Source organism: Artibeus jamaicensis, unplaced genomic scaffold (assembly GCF_021234435.1).
Source record: "Artibeus jamaicensis isolate MK-2021 breed Jamaican fruit bat unplaced genomic scaffold, CSHL_Jam_final contig_797, whole genome shotgun sequence".
NCBI classification, from domain to species: domain Eukaryota; kingdom Metazoa; phylum Chordata; class Mammalia; order Chiroptera; family Phyllostomidae; genus Artibeus; species Artibeus jamaicensis.
The window spans coordinates 10376061-10391177 of record NW_026521977.1 but is presented as its reverse complement, the minus strand read 5'-3'; the positions used below and the strand labels follow the sequence as shown (position 1 = coordinate 10391177).

The 15117-nt window shown below is 48.9% G+C and overlaps 1 protein-coding gene across 2 annotated transcripts in view; it reads right to left on the bottom strand.

Annotated features, from left to right (window-relative positions):
* Nucleotides 1–14319, bottom strand: part of NELL1 (neural EGFL like 1) — a 734878-nt gene extending 720559 nt beyond the window's left edge. For both annotated transcript variants that reach the window (XM_037162229.2, XM_037162218.2), the window contains exons 1-2: nucleotides 14129–14319; nucleotides 6031–6159 (exon numbers count right to left, since the gene is read on the bottom strand). In XM_037162229.2, the coding sequence (XP_037018124.2) occupies nucleotides 6031–6159; nucleotides 14129–14183 (184 nt within the window). In that variant the 5' untranslated portion in view covers nucleotides 14184–14319. The remainder of the gene's footprint in view (nucleotides 1–6030; nucleotides 6160–14128) is intronic.
* Between the last annotated feature and the right edge of the window lie 798 nt (nucleotides 14320–15117).

The window sequence follows — 15117 nt, the reverse complement described above, 5'->3', positions numbered from 1 at the left end:
AGAAGAGGGATGGGGAGGGGACAGAAACAAATATTTGAAGGTATAATGTCTAGCTGGTTTTCTAAATTTGATGTAGCTCAGTAGCTCGCACACACACAAGAAATATGAAGAAAACCACAGGAAAGTGCATGCTAATCAAATTGCTCAAAGTCAGTGATAGTCTCAAAAGCAGGGGGAAAGCAGTTGCATTACCTACAGTGGAACAAAGTTGGAAAACAACAGATTTCGCTTCAGGAACAATGCAGGTGAGAAGACAATGGATCAACCTCTTAAAAGTACTGGCGAAAAACCTGCCAACTCAATACTCTGTACCCAGCGAAAACGTCTTTCAAAATATTAAAAAAAAAAAAAAAAAACCAGACTTGTTTTTAGATGTACAAAATCTGAAAGAACTCATCACCGGCTGACTTGCAATCTAAGAAAGGTTAAAGGAAGTCCTGCCAGCAGGATGAAAATGGTAACAGATGAAAATGTGAGCCCAAGTAAGGGTCTGAAGAGCACAGACAATGGTAACTGCATTAGTAAATATGGGGCTGACTTTCTTATTGGCTATAGCTGTTCAAATCATAATTGACTTATTAGAAAAAAATAACAACAATGGATGTAGTAAAGGGTTTATAACATAATTAAAATTATAATGTATGACAATAATAGAACAATGGTCAGGAAGAGAGAAGTAAACTACTAAAATGTTCTTAGACATAAAGTTGTTAAGGGTAGATAAGGATGAGCCCTAAAGCAACCACTAAAATAATGAAACAAAGAATAATAGCTAAGAACTCAGCAAAGGAGATCAATTGTAATCATAACCAAAAAAAAGACATCCATTATCCAAAAGAAGCCAGAAAGCAGAAAAATGTAAGGAATAGATAGCACAGGTAGAAACAAAGAGCAAAAATATACATTTAAATATAATCATGTCAATAATCAAAATAATGTAAATGGTCTTCTAAATATCTTCATGAAAATATAAAGATTTTTTGGTTTAAGAAAAGAAAAATAAAGGTAAGACCAGCTACTACTCACAATAAAAGCATTTTATATGCTCAACGTGTATAAGCATCAAAATAACTATAATTGGTAAAAGAATCCAGGCCAAAAAAAAAAGTACCTATCATATGATTTTGTTTATATAATATCTGAGAACATGCAAACTACTCTATAGTGAAGGAAACCAGATCATTAGTTGCCTGGGGATAAGAGCTGAAAGGGGCAGAAGGGAGAGATTATAAAAAGAAGAAAAGGGAAACTTTTGGAGTGATAAATTTGTTCACAGTCTTGATTGTGGTGGTAGTACAGGTATAGTTATATATCAGAATAATGGCATGCTACACTTCAAATGGGCACAGTATATAAGTCAATTGTACCTCAATAAAGCTATCTTTAAAATATGATAACTAAGCATGTATGGAATAACTGGGCAAACCAACTTTTTCAAGTTTAAATTTTATGAAATATAAACACAGTTCAGTTATTTCAGATAAAAAATTGCTTCCAAATTAATATACATGGTAAGCATAAAATATAAGCTAGGTATTAAAGACTTTGTAAAAAATCATAACATATCTATTAATTTTTTGTGGTCATATGTTGAAATGGTAATTTTTTTTACATATTGGGTTAAATAAAATGTATAATTAAATTTCATTTCACCCATTTCCTTTTACCTATGTAATACAGCTACTACAAAAATTAAAATTGCAGGCGCCACTCGTTGCGTTTTGATCAGACATTACTGCACTACAAAGTAGGACTTATTTGGAACGCACTGAAAACAGCATAGTGTCCGCCTTTCTGCCCTACGGTGGGTAACCATCCTGTGCTAGACACAATTTTGCCCCCTCCAATAAAAAATGCCCACATCTCAATCCTGAGAAGCTATAAATATACTACTTCACAGGAGGTGGTGACGGAGACTTTACTGATGTAATTAAATTGTCAATCTTGAGATGAGGCTACCCAGGACTATCTGGGCGGGGCCCATATAATCACAAGCTTCTTTATGAGGGAGGAGGAGGAGGCAGAAGAGTTCGTCCCAGAGAAGGTGACTGGCCAGCCGAAGCCGAGCTTGGACGGCCCCGGCCAGAAGCCAAGGAGTGTGGGGCCTCCAGAAGCTAGAAACAGCAATGAACTGATTACCCCGTGGAGGCCCCAGAAAGGATACAGCTTGGCCAAGAACTTGATCTTAGCCACCTAAAGCCCATTTGAGACTTCTGACCTTCAGAACAGTAAGATAATAAATATGTTTTGTTTCAAACCACTAATTTGTGGTCATTTGTATTAGCAACTATAGGAAACTAATACAGATTTTGGTACCTGGAAGTGGGGTGCAGCTGTAACAAATAACTAAAAATGTACAAGTGGCCTTATGGAGTAATATGAGGGGGGATAAAAAAACCAGAATTTATTTCTAAAAAACTGTGTATTTATTCTTACATGTATAAACTTGTCACTTCAAAGTACTCTCCGTTTGATGCAATACACATACCAAAACTTTTTTTCCACTGCTCAAAACAGTTTCAAACTAGTCAATTTTGATGCCTTTTAGCACTTCTGCTTTTTTTTTTTTTTTTTTTTTTGCTTCACCTCTTCCCTATCAGCAAAACGTTTGCTTTTGAGCACTTTTTTCATCCAGGAAAGCAAAAAAAAAAAAAGTCTCTCGGGGCAAGATTGGGTGGGCCATGGGGGGGGGGGGTCATGCTGTTTTTGGTCAGCCTGGTGTGGGCAGGTGTGCTCGTAAATTACCTATCATGAAATGGGCAAATGCATTGAGTCTCCAAAAAATTCACTGAAACCAAAAGCCTCTCACAACAATGCCAGCTCGTACACTGATACAGATGGGTTCCGAGAACACTCACCTAAGTGGGGGAAGCCTGTACTACAAGGGGCCCAAACCTCCAGAAGATAATTCAGGGTGTTTTGAGTCCTCCCTCGTAAGAGACTGAGAAATTTTTGAAGACCATGATAGAAAAAGCCTAGATTGCCTTGAATACATTGTAAATAAGTGAAGACTCAGAATGATGTAAAGGAAATAGTTTTAAAAAAACCTCTAGTATCCCAGAGAACACTTAAATCATTGTGGAAAGACTATTAGAAATATGAACATTAAAAATACTGCTGGTGCCCTGACAGGTGTGGCTCAGTAGGTTGAGTGCCAGCCTGTGAACCAAAGGGTCACTGATTTGATTCCCAGTCAGGGCATGTGCCTGGGTTGTGGGCCAGGTCCCCAGCTGGGGGCGTGTGAAAGGCAACTGATCGATGTATCTCTCACACATTGATGCTTCTCTCCCTCTCTTTCCCCTCCCTTCTCCACTCTCTAAAAATAAATTTAAAAATATTATTTTAAATAATAAAAAATTAAAGAAATAAAAATATAGCTGGTGAGGGCCAAAAAGGAAATGAGGAACTTATTGCTGGGACTGCAAACAGGAAGACACAGGACCCTTGTTACATTGTGGCAGAAAACTTTAGCCAAACTGTATCCTGTACTCACATGGGAAGCAAGCCTTGCAAAAGCTGAATCGGGACATTTGGCTACAGAGACTTCCCAGCACACTGTTGAGTGCAGTCTACTTTACCTGGCTGCTGTAGCGAGTTGAGACTTGTGAAGATATTGAGATGCAACAGACATGAACCAAAGAGCAGACTTTATAATAAGCAAAATAACGACTCCCCAAAAATGTCCAGGTCCTTTCTGCCAGAACCTGTGAGTATGTTTCCTTACACGGCCAAAAAAAAGGACTTTACCAATGAGATTAAATTACCTATCTTGAGCTGGAGAGATTACCCTGGATTATCCAAGGGGACACAATGTAATCACAAAGCTCCTTCTAAGGGAAATCCCTCCTCAGTCAGACTCCATAATGAAGTTATACCTCCCACCAAAGAAGCCGAGACGCCCTCCCTGCGGTGCGAGCCTGGGAGACAGCCCAGCAGCAGCTTCCGCAGTGGAGACACAGAAATTGGAGAGCAGAGCGCTAGCCCAGGAAGCCCGCACTTGTGGAATAAATGAATGAGTGAATGAATAGTGAGCAGAGCAGGCAAAAGATCCTCTTACGAAGCACGTTGGACAGAAGAAACTTGGTCTTCATTTCGTAGTTAATTGTACTATGGAAAGAAGAATTTTAACTCAACTCAAAATGTTTATTCATGACGGCGATGTGCCATGCACCATACATGGCCTTGGAGGTGAGGAGGAGGGGGCTAGACAGGCATGACTTTGGCCTTCGAGGAGCTTATGGACAAGCCCGGCTTCCACAGTAACCCTGCACATGTGTCGGCAGCTCTGCCCAGGTCAAGGATCTCGGGGCGGCTCAGCACTAACTGAGCGAAGGGAAAAGTAATCCGGTCTGTATTCTCTTCACCATGGCCGGTTCACACACTTCAACTCCTTAGCAAGATTAAGTGGAAATGAACATATCTATAGTCATATGATGTTTCATTATACAATAACTGTACATTTGCTATATATATCATTAACCAGGCTTAAGTTATCTGCAGGGTAAACATAATGTAAATCTCATCCCCTAAGGTCAGCACAGTCACTCTGAAACAGTTCTTTTGTTATCTTCATAAAAGGCTGAGAGGAAAAAAAAAACCACCAACCCTGCCAGGCATCCTCACCAAGGACCATCTAGACTGCCTGACTAGCACGTCCGATCAGGCCAGTGCCCCACTTCAGCCCCAACGAAGGCCCCCACTGCCCTGAGAGTCAAGTACAAAACCACTCACCTGGCATAAAGGCTGGGTAGTATTTACAATAGTCACTACAAGTCCATCACCTCCTGCCTATCGGAATGGCCACAGACCCTAAACCATCAATACACCCAAACCTGTGGATATCAGCTAAATACCAGTTCTACCCACGGGGTCCAATGTAACCAAGTCCCCGCCTACCTCTCCTTGCAGCCATGCTACTTGTCTTTTTGTTGACCTCTGCCTTAAGACCTTCCTATGTACTATTTCCTCTCCCCCAAATGCTCTGAGCCCCACCCCTCCCTACACCAGGCTTACTAATCAGTTTTCAAGTCTCGACGGACATGGCCCTTTCTCAGATTAGCCTTTCCCTGGCCACTACCACCTCCCCACCCCAGTTAAAGCAGATCCGACTGCACTACTCTTATTCAACACTGCCTGCATTGCAAGTACAACAGGAATTCAATAATTCCTTGTGTAATGACTGTTTTCCTCCCTATGTTTTAAAGCAGGGACTACACTTATCTTATTTACTCTGACTGGTAGCCCATCTATTAGCTCATTGCCTGGTTCACAGAAGGAGTTCCGTAGTAATAGCTACTTACGGAGAGTCTATGTACCAGGCGCTGTTTTAACCACTTCACTGGATTAGCTCCTTGCAGCAGCCCCAGGAGGTCGGTACCATTATCTTAGATGAGGACACAGAGACAGTTGGGCCAAGTACCTGCCCAAAGTTTCTAAGCTAATAAGTGGTAGGGTAGGTAACTGACTCTGGCAGTTCGGCTCCGGAGCCCACGCATTTAAGAAACATGTGATCCTGCCCCTGAGTGCTCGTTGAATGACTTAATGAACTGTGGTCAAACTCTGTGGGCAGAACCAACTCAGCTGCACCCCTCAGAGAACACAGCCGTAAAACACCCTCTGTGCTCGTGAACCCATGAGATGAGAGAAGTAGGAAAAGGTACAGTTGTAGATAAATATGCAGATAATAAAGAAATATCCTGTAAAAATAATACAGCTGGCCGATGGCTTTCAAGGACTTCGCAACTTCATTCCACTTTACATCTCTACCAAAATCCCCAGGAAAATATGTCACCGCAAGCCAAATATTTCACCACCTTGTCCTCCAGTGTCCCACCTCATACCATCAAAACACCCTCCGCCGGCAGAATATCCGAACACCCTCAGCATTTCTGAACATTCCCTGTGGCAATCACACAAGAGAAAGAGCAGAGATGATCTCCAGCAAATACACGCCTGACGACTGCCCCCCCCTCCCCACCGGCAGACCTCTTCCCCATGCTCTGCCCCACGCAAAGGAAAAAGTAGCTTTACCTTGAAATAAGAACGCTTTGCTGGTGTTGTGCAGTCCAGGCACCTGCGTGACGCCGAGGGTAGTGTTCACGAGGTCGAGCTCAGTGATGATATCCATCTGGAGGTCGGGGTCCATCCCAGAGCCCAGCACTGAAAAGGAACAAAGAGCTGTCTTGGCCTCAAATGCAAACTACTGGCAGTCGGACGGACCAGAAATCAGGAAGCCGGTGGTCAGTGCTTGGAGATGCTCTCTTGCTGGGATGAAAAGGAAGGCAACTCTGCTCCATGACCCTGCCGACTTACTCTTTGCCCACCCCCACCCCTCATTCCTGGTAGACAGATACTCACTTGTCCCAAATTCACAGGGCCCAATAAATTTCAGAATCACAATGTATCTATTGTACATTAGAAAGGTAATATGTAGCATCATATTACCTTCAGCAACATCTGAATCAGTACCCCACAATCAAATACACTGTTTCTGGAGCAGCAAGTGTAACGTCTTCCTCTAATTGGTTAAACAAACACTATAACTAGAGTCATATCGGTTGAGCTCAGGGTAAGTGTTGCAGTCAGAAAAGACATGAAGAACTTTGGATTTCCCAGCTTTTTCAGATCTGGGGACTGTGGACACAGAATAGCCCTGAGAGTCGGGGCTTTAGAGACTGAAGCAGCAGCGAAATCGGACACCCCTCACCAGGGAAGACCTCCACGGAGCACAGCACTCCCCATTCATCGGGCACAGCCACCTGTGGTAAAGTGGAAGGCCACGGACAGAGGGACTGGCCAAAACAGAGGATCCCTGCAACGTGGATGTTCATTTCCTTCCAAGGGGACGGACTCCTGCATGGAAAGTTAGATGCTCTGCCTACTCTCGTTGGAGACCTTAGCGCAGAGAAACATGGCCCTCAGTCCCGTTGCCCCACTAAGAAACAGCAAATCTCTAAGGCTGTCTCAGAACGCTGGGTGGGGGGGTGGCGCGGATTCCTGCAGAATGATACCCTCACAACTGCAGAGTGACTCCCAATTACATCCATAAGGCCAGAGCTCACTCTGAGGGACTGCTATTCATAAAGCTGTGTCTAGCTACACTTAGCATCTCAATAGTGCAATTCTGCTGGCACAGTTGGGAATGTTTTAATCAGCAGCAGCTGTTAACTTTTGTCTAACTGTAATGCAGTCGTGGAGGCAAGAACGGGGTGAGCTTGAGCCCAATTTGTCCCAGAGACACTGAGTGAATGTTCATCAGGACATCGTGAGCTATTACTACCCTCATCTGTCCTCCCTCCCTCGGCCCCTACCCCACAGATTTAAGAAGGAAATGTACCCCATCCTTAGTCTTCCTGTGAGGAAACAGACTGCTGCAGCAATCCGAGCTTCTGTCAACAGAAGCTGGGTCCGCAAAGGGTCTTTGGAGCTGAAGCCTGTTGCTGCCAAGGCAGACCAAGGGTTAAATGAAAGGCACAGTGCATTCAACTGCATTCTCAGTTTGTGCCAGGCTTCCCCTTGCCCTCTGCACCAAAGGTTAAAGTTTTCCCCTTGCAAATGCAGCAGTTATGAGATCAGTTCACCCAAAGGCAACTCTTCCATCCATTCATGCACTCTGCATTCATGCACTGATTCAGTGCTTTTCACCAGGTATTACTGAGGCTTACTATGTGACACACGCATTGCTAGGCACTGGAGAGTCCTCATCACTGAGCATGCGCTCCCGGGGCAGGGGTGAGGAGAGGGCAAAAAACGCAACCAACAAAATCATCTGAGACAGCAGTGAATGCTATGCAGAAAACAGAGTAATGAAATAGAAAGCAACTTGCATGGCGCTTCGGAAAAGATGGTCAGGGAAGATTCTTCTGAGCTGAAACCTAAAGGATGAGAAAGGGCTAGATACAGGAAATCTGGGGGGAATGCTTTCCAGGTTTAGAGACAGCAAGTGCAAACAAGGGACAAAGTTGGCGTATTCAGGAAACTGAGAAAGGGCTAGGGTGGCTGGAGAGGAGGGGGCTGGGGGGGGAGAGCGGTAGAAATGAAGCCAAAGAGTAGAGCCTGCCTGCCTGCCTGTGAGCCACAGTGAGGAGGAGATGAGGAGCCGGGTGTTTGTTGTTCTAATGGCAGTGGGTGTCCCGGAAGGCTTTCAGGTGTGTGTTTAAGGGCCAAAGGCGTGGGCTGTGCTCTGATCTACACTATAACTTCACAAAGTCTCCATCCCCCCTGCCTGAAGCGGCTATCCCTCACACGGACTCGGTTCACAAAGAGCGACCGAGTAGCCACTGTGTGCAGAGAAGCATGGAGCTGAATGGGAGTCCACTGGCCAAGTCGCAGCAGCACGAGCCTCTTGTCAAGGCTGCTGATGTTTTTCTCCTCGTGAGCTCAGGTACCAGCAGTTCTGTGATGTCCTTGCAAAGGCCGGAAAGGAACTCATATTTCAGTTTGATCTATAGACTTGATTGGTGTGGCTCAGTGGATTGATCTATAGTGTTCTACAAATGTATGCCAGGAATTAAATCAAGGGGACCTCCTTGCTGGCCTTTCTCTGAACAGGAAGTGGTCTGGGAATGGGCCCTGACCTGGACACGAGAAAAAGGAAGCACCCCTGTGACCCCAGAGCCTTGAACTTAGGGCCCAGTTAAGTAACTGAAAGGCCATGCACGATCGCTGCCTGGGGGCAACGTCCTCAGAGATTCAGGCATCTGGGGAAAGCTCGGGAGGAGGGGATGGCATTCAGGCCAAGGACACTTTCTGAAAGGCCAGTGGGTGACTGAATGATTGACCTCTGATCTCCACCCTCCCACAGCCACACCCTCTGCGGTGAGGCTTCACAGTTCCCTCCACCAGAGAGGGAACCACACCCAGCCAAACCCGGCCTAGATCAGCCAACACCAAACCCACCAACAGACGTGTGTACCAAAACAAAAGCTGTGTTGGCCCCAACCAGGCTGGCTCAATGGTTGGGCATCATCCCACAAACCAAAAGGTGTCGCCTGTTCAATTCCCAATCGGGGCAGGTACTGCAGATGCGGGCCAGGTGCCCGGCTGGGGGTGTGCCAGAGGCAACTGATGTTTCCTTCTTTGTCCCCCCGCTCGCATCTCTCTATAAATAAATAAATAAATAAATAAATAAATAAATAAATAAATAAATAAATGTAAAACACTTAAAAAACAAATGTCCTTTTAGGCCCCTGAGTTTTTGGTGGCTGGTATGTGCCTTTTTTGTGGCAAGAGTCAGCATGCAGGGACCAAAGACCCACTCTGACTGCCATCCGTAAGATGCCCAAATTCTCAGACTAGGAGCCTTGCAGCTGGACGAGCCTGAAAGGCCCCCAGACAGATTCTGTGGACACAACAGAACACCCGGTGGCGCCATGGATCCCGGTCCCCAACTGAGAACACCGCACCCTCAACCCAGAAAGTGCTGCGGGCACCAAACTGAAGCTCCTTGTTTCAGCCCCATCTCATCCCCCCACTAACTCTGTGCCCTCAGAAAACCCGTCACTGCTCCAAGCCTCAGTTCCCTCATCCCTGAAAGGGGGACGATCACACCTGCCTCACAGCCCACTGATGCTCCGGTGGTCACTGTGTCAACACTCCTATGTGTCAACACTCCCATGTGTCAACACATGTGGGGTCTGCTGCATGTGCCTCTCACAAGACCACCTCTCTAGGCCATTCCAGCTCCCTGGGCCCACCTCCAGTGGAACCATACAAAACGTGCAGAGGGCCTCCTGCCTCCCAACCCTTCCACTTGCCTAACTGACCCAGAAAGGCTCTCACCCCAGCTGCACTTTTTGAAATGTTTTAATAAATCCATATTCACGCCCCCTCTACAACCCGCAAGTGAAGGAACTTCCCTGGCTTCAAGATAACTGTGTTGCTCAAGCTGTGAAAACATCCCATAAAAACAGAACAAGAGAAAGCAGTTAAGCTTCCAGACAGTTTTCTTCTCTTCTTTTATTTGGCCCCTTCAGCATGAAAACACCTTGTGGTAACGGCAGTACAAGTAAAAGACAGCACCTTGCACATGGCCTAAGGAATCAGAAAACCTATTGATAGGAAAGCATGTACACGGCCTCTCCTGAACCTTCCAAAGTAGGACTGTTGGTGCCATTAAAAGTAATCTTTTTATTGGAGTGTTTCTGCTTCTTATCCGAGCGTGGAGCTACTGCCCTTTCCAAGGAAACTCCATTAAAGTTTTCTACTTTGGCTATAACTGTTCTACAAATGTCTGAAGTCACGAACTGGAATTCAACAGAGTAAAAAAGCTTCTGGGGAAGAAATACTTTTTAAAACCTAGAAGGCAGAGCATCAGCATCACAGAGGCACCTGGGGCCTGGCTCCGGGATCTGGAACCACCACCCTAATCTCCCAAACGCCTGCCTGCCGCTGCGGGGGCTCCTGGCCAGTCCTGAGCCCCGCCCAGGGAGGCCACGACCCACTCAGTCCACCCTCGGGCTCACAGGCCTAAGCTCCGCACCGAACCCTCCTGGGTCTGGCTCACTTCAAATCTAATCTGGCTCATTGTTCACTTGCCCCTGATCCAGGCAGAGGAATAGGATGCTGGACAGATGCTCCAGGACCTCATTTTACAGCAGAATTTCACAACCACTTGATAGCACTTGGGCCCCTGGACTCCTACAGAAGTCGTCAATACCTCAAAAGGAATATCCTTGAAGAATACGCTCTTGGCCTGTTCCAATCGGCCAATATTTCACATGATCAGTAGAGGCTGGGGCCTCTGTGCACAGCTCCATTCAGTTCCTAGTTAATAAACTGCAGAGGTGTTTCAAAAGAGAACCCTTCCCAGCTGGTGGCAGCGAAAGGCATCCACCTGGCCCCTGGGGCTCCCTCCACACTCTGGCTAAAACCCCTGGAAACCCAAAGGAGAGTAACCCAGGAGTTTTACATTATTCACACTCCCAAGCCACTGGAGAAAACTCATGGACATTCTGTGGTATTACTGCAATTATTTTAGCCGTCTATATTTTCACGATTAGTCCTACACTTGGAAATCCCAGAATCATTTTTTCACCCACAAAAACACAAATGGAAAATGGCAGCTCCCATCGCAACTCCACTTGACTCTCTAAAGCAGGTTCTCTGGACAATGGGCAGTTGGAGCGGCTCCTTCTGACACCTATCACTAGATCCTCTCCTGTGTAACCTCTGCTGCACTGCGGTGCTGCTTTAATTAAAAGGCGCCTGATATCATCTGCTCATTTCCATTGAAAGGCAGCTCGCCGCTGCATGTCCCACAAGTTTATTTCATCTCGGACTGTTAACAGCCCTGACAACAACTGTCCCTCCCACTTGACAAATAAACTTTTCCGAGCGGCTGTTGAATCCTGATAAACTAATCCCGAGTCAGCCTCTGCTACCTTGTAAGAAGTTGAAAGTGTGAGGCAGAAATGACGGCTTGGGCGAAATCAAAGAGGCTGCTCTCAGAAAGCCGCTCATCACATCCCCGCAAGCTACCACGCATTCTAAGTGCAAGAATCGAGATATAATACCCCCTTCTCTCTGATTCCTCTGGGGATTTTTGCAGAAGACATGAGGCCTGCGGTGTAGCAGTACCGTACTGCCACGTGGCCGAGGAAACCAGCCTCCCTGTGCCTCAGCCGCAGCCAGCGGGGCCGACCGGCCAGCCTCCTTCCTCTGCCTTTACACAGGCTGCGCCCTCTGCCTGGGATGCTTCCCCCGCCTTGTGCACCTGAAAACTCCCCACACAGCCTTCAAGACCACTCTCAGTTGTCACCTCCTGATTAAACCCTTCCCTGACCACCAACCACTCCCCGCCAGAATTCACTCCTACTGTTCCACCTCTGTATTTCCTCAAAACAAACTTGTACTCCCATCTCTTTCTCAGCCCTCCCCCACCAAACTGCAGAATAAAAATTAAAATGCTTTGCAGGGTAAGGGGAGGTGAAAAGGGTAGAGGAGGTCAAATACATGGTGATAGAAGAAAACTAGACTTCAGGGTGTTGAGTCCTCAGTGCCACATACAAATGACGTATTACAGAATTGTACACCTGACATCTATGTTTGCAACCAATGTTACTCCCAATAGATTTAATTGTTTAAAAGCTTTCCAGTTTCTATCTAGATTATCAGCTAAACTGTGAGTTCCTGGAAGTCAAGAACCAAGACGTCTCCTCTTTGCATAAGCAATCCTGGAACCAAGCAAGACACTCAGCTATTTGGGGAATGAATGAATAAATGCATGAATGAACCTTCCCTACAACAGAATTTTTTACAACATGTAAAGGAGCTTGGTGTGGGAAAGGGGGAAAGGCAATGTTCTTAAAGCTCTCCACAAGCGTCCGCCCAGAGGCGCAGTCCACGGCCGTGGGCGGGGGGGGGGGGGGGGGGCACTTTGTTGCCCACTTTTCAAAGGAGTCATGAGAACAAAGGAGTTAGTCTTACTCGGTAGTGAGGTGCACTTGAGATGTGCAATGACCAGTTGGAGGCCCCGCCCCGCCCCCTCCCACCTAGTCTCTCTCTCTCTCTCTCTCTCTCTCTCTCTCTCTCGTTCCTCAGTAAGAAGCCCACCCACACTAGATTCTCAGTGTGCAGAGCTGGAGCTCGCGGTCTGCACTAGCCATGCCTGTCCTGATTTTTCAGGGGCGCGTTTCTCCCAGTTTGTTCTTGATGTTAAAAGACAAACGCAGCTGGATGGGCCTGAACTCAAAAAGCAACTATCCTCGGCGACACTGAGCCTTGGCGTCTCCTAAGCGTTGGGAGTCCGGCTGGAGACAGGGAAGGGAGGCAGGTTCCTTTTGTCTGCGCAGAAGTGCACACCAGACGCTCTTCCCTTAAGCAAAGGAAAACCTGCTGCCGGCTCAGTCCTGGGAAAATGGAAAGAGCCAGCAGGAGTCCCCCAGACGCCCAACTCCAGTATACTCTGGTGGGCTAACTGCCAAAGACGGGCGCCTGGGGGCAAGCGGAGAGAACTTTTGAGCCAACCAAGACCAGGCCCCCCTCCCCTGCCCTTCTCTAGCTTAACTTGCTGCCTAGCCCGGAAAGGAGGCTCTGCCCCCACGGAAGGGAGATTAGAGCGGTAAAAGAGGAAAAGATAAACGCACAGTGAGTGACTACGCACCAGTGCTGGGGTGCAAAACGGCCTCGTGTACCAAGGCTGGCTGGCGTGGGAATGAAAGCTCGCTCACCCCACAGCCACCAACCCTCATCGGAGAGTCCTAATTTTGCCAATTTCCTACCCCCACCCTCCTTTCCACATCTGGTAACCTCGTGGATTAGACAGCAGACAGCAGATCTCCAAACCCCAGGAGGCATGGGGGGGGCGGCGAGTGAAGGAAGGAGGCGCTCTCAGAGTCCTCACAACTGCGTGTCTGGAAGCAGAACGAAGTGGGGACTTAGGAAAATTACGCCAATTATCCTCCCTCCCCCGACCCTAGCCCTCAACCTGCAATTATAGCAAGGGAAAACGGGTGTGGAGCTTGAGAAAATTTCCTCGATTGTATCCACCGGTCCGATTCCCTAAAAACTGTGCGCCCAGCCCTTGGGCACAGGGGAATGGGGAGAGAGGGGCAGGATAAAATGCTCCTGAGTTCCCCCGGGGAGAGTCAGGAGGGGACGAGAGGAGAGCGCGGAAACCGGGGTTCTTCCGCAGCCCTCACCCCGTGCGGCGCCCTCCCGGGCTCCGGCCGTGCCCGCCAGCAGGAAGCGCTCCCTCTAGGGGTGCGACTCCCACCGCTGCCTCTTGTCGGCCCGGTGGGGCGCAGGGAGAGAGGTTTCCAGCGCACCTTTCAAGTTCTGGGGTGTGGAGCTCACGGCCCGCCCTGCGGTAGGTTTCCACCCGGAAGCCGGTTACAAGCAGCAGGAGGATGCGCGCCCTCGGCCGCGCCCCTCACTCCTGCGTCGGCGAGGCCGCGTCCCCCTGGAAGGGGGCACTCCACAGGGGCACCTTCCAGCCTGGGAGTCCCACTTCGCACCCTTTCACCTGAAGCAGGGCAGGGAGGTCTGAGGGACCTATCCACGCCGCGCCGCCCTTCCCCGGACCAGCAGAGCTCGGCTCCAGGTCTCCCGAAGCTTGTGTGGGCGCTGGGCGCAGCACAGGGGCTCCCCGCTTTCCCTGTATCCCTTCGACCGCCCCAGCCGTTCTTACCTGTCCTGGCGGTGCACACACAGAACCATACAACTAAAATCACCTCCATCGGCATTGCTCCCGAGGGTCCTGGCCAAATGCGGCGCGCGGAAGCCAGGAGGAAAGAGATGCGCCTGGATCCCGAGGCGCGCAAGGCTCAGAGCCGCCAAACTTGCTAGCGGGCGACAGGGGAGGTGGCTCGGCAGCTCCGGGTGCTGCGCTCAGGGATCGCGCCCGGGAGGCGGCCCTGGCCGCCCCGCCCCCACCCCGCCCCCCACGGCGGGCGGCGACAGTGCGGGGCTCCGGCCCCAGCCCCAGCTGCGGGGGCGCTAGGCTAGGAGCTGGGGGGAGCTGGGGCGGAGCACCGGGCTCTGCCACTCACTCCGTCAGGTTGCGCTCGGCTCTGGGATCGGGCTCTCCTCCTTAGCTGGTAAAGCTGTAAGGTGCAGCAGCCGCTACTACCGGGAGCACCCAAGCCAGAGTCCCGGGACCAGGGCTAAAAGGGAGGAGCCGAAGTCGCTAGGCGCCCTGGCCGCTTCCTGCCCCAGCGGGCTGGCCGCGCAACTGTCGCAGCTTCTGTCTCGGAGCTGGCTGCCAAAGTTGCCACAGTTCATCCCGGCCAAGACAAAGAACCGCGGAGCCCTCGCGGGTGGGCTTTTTTTCCGGGGAGAACCCTCACCGAGAAGGTGCCGAGGAGCGCGCCCAGTCCCTCCCGGGAAAACAATTAGTCGAGATTTGCTCACGCAACTGGGTGGAAAGGAGCGCACAGGGACCTGCGGGGGACAATGGCTGAGCCCCGGCTCACCACCTGTACCTTCCGTCTGCTCTCTCCGGAGACCCTTCTGACCAGATGGTACGGGGGTGGGCAGGGAGAGGGTGCTGAGGCAGCGGGTGCCTCTGAAAGGTCCCCGAGCAGCAGCGAGCTAAGGTGGGTTCTGGGGAACCTATTTGCAAACCTTCCGGTTCTGCAGGGCAAATGCTGCCACATAGGGGAAATTCCTAATCATTTT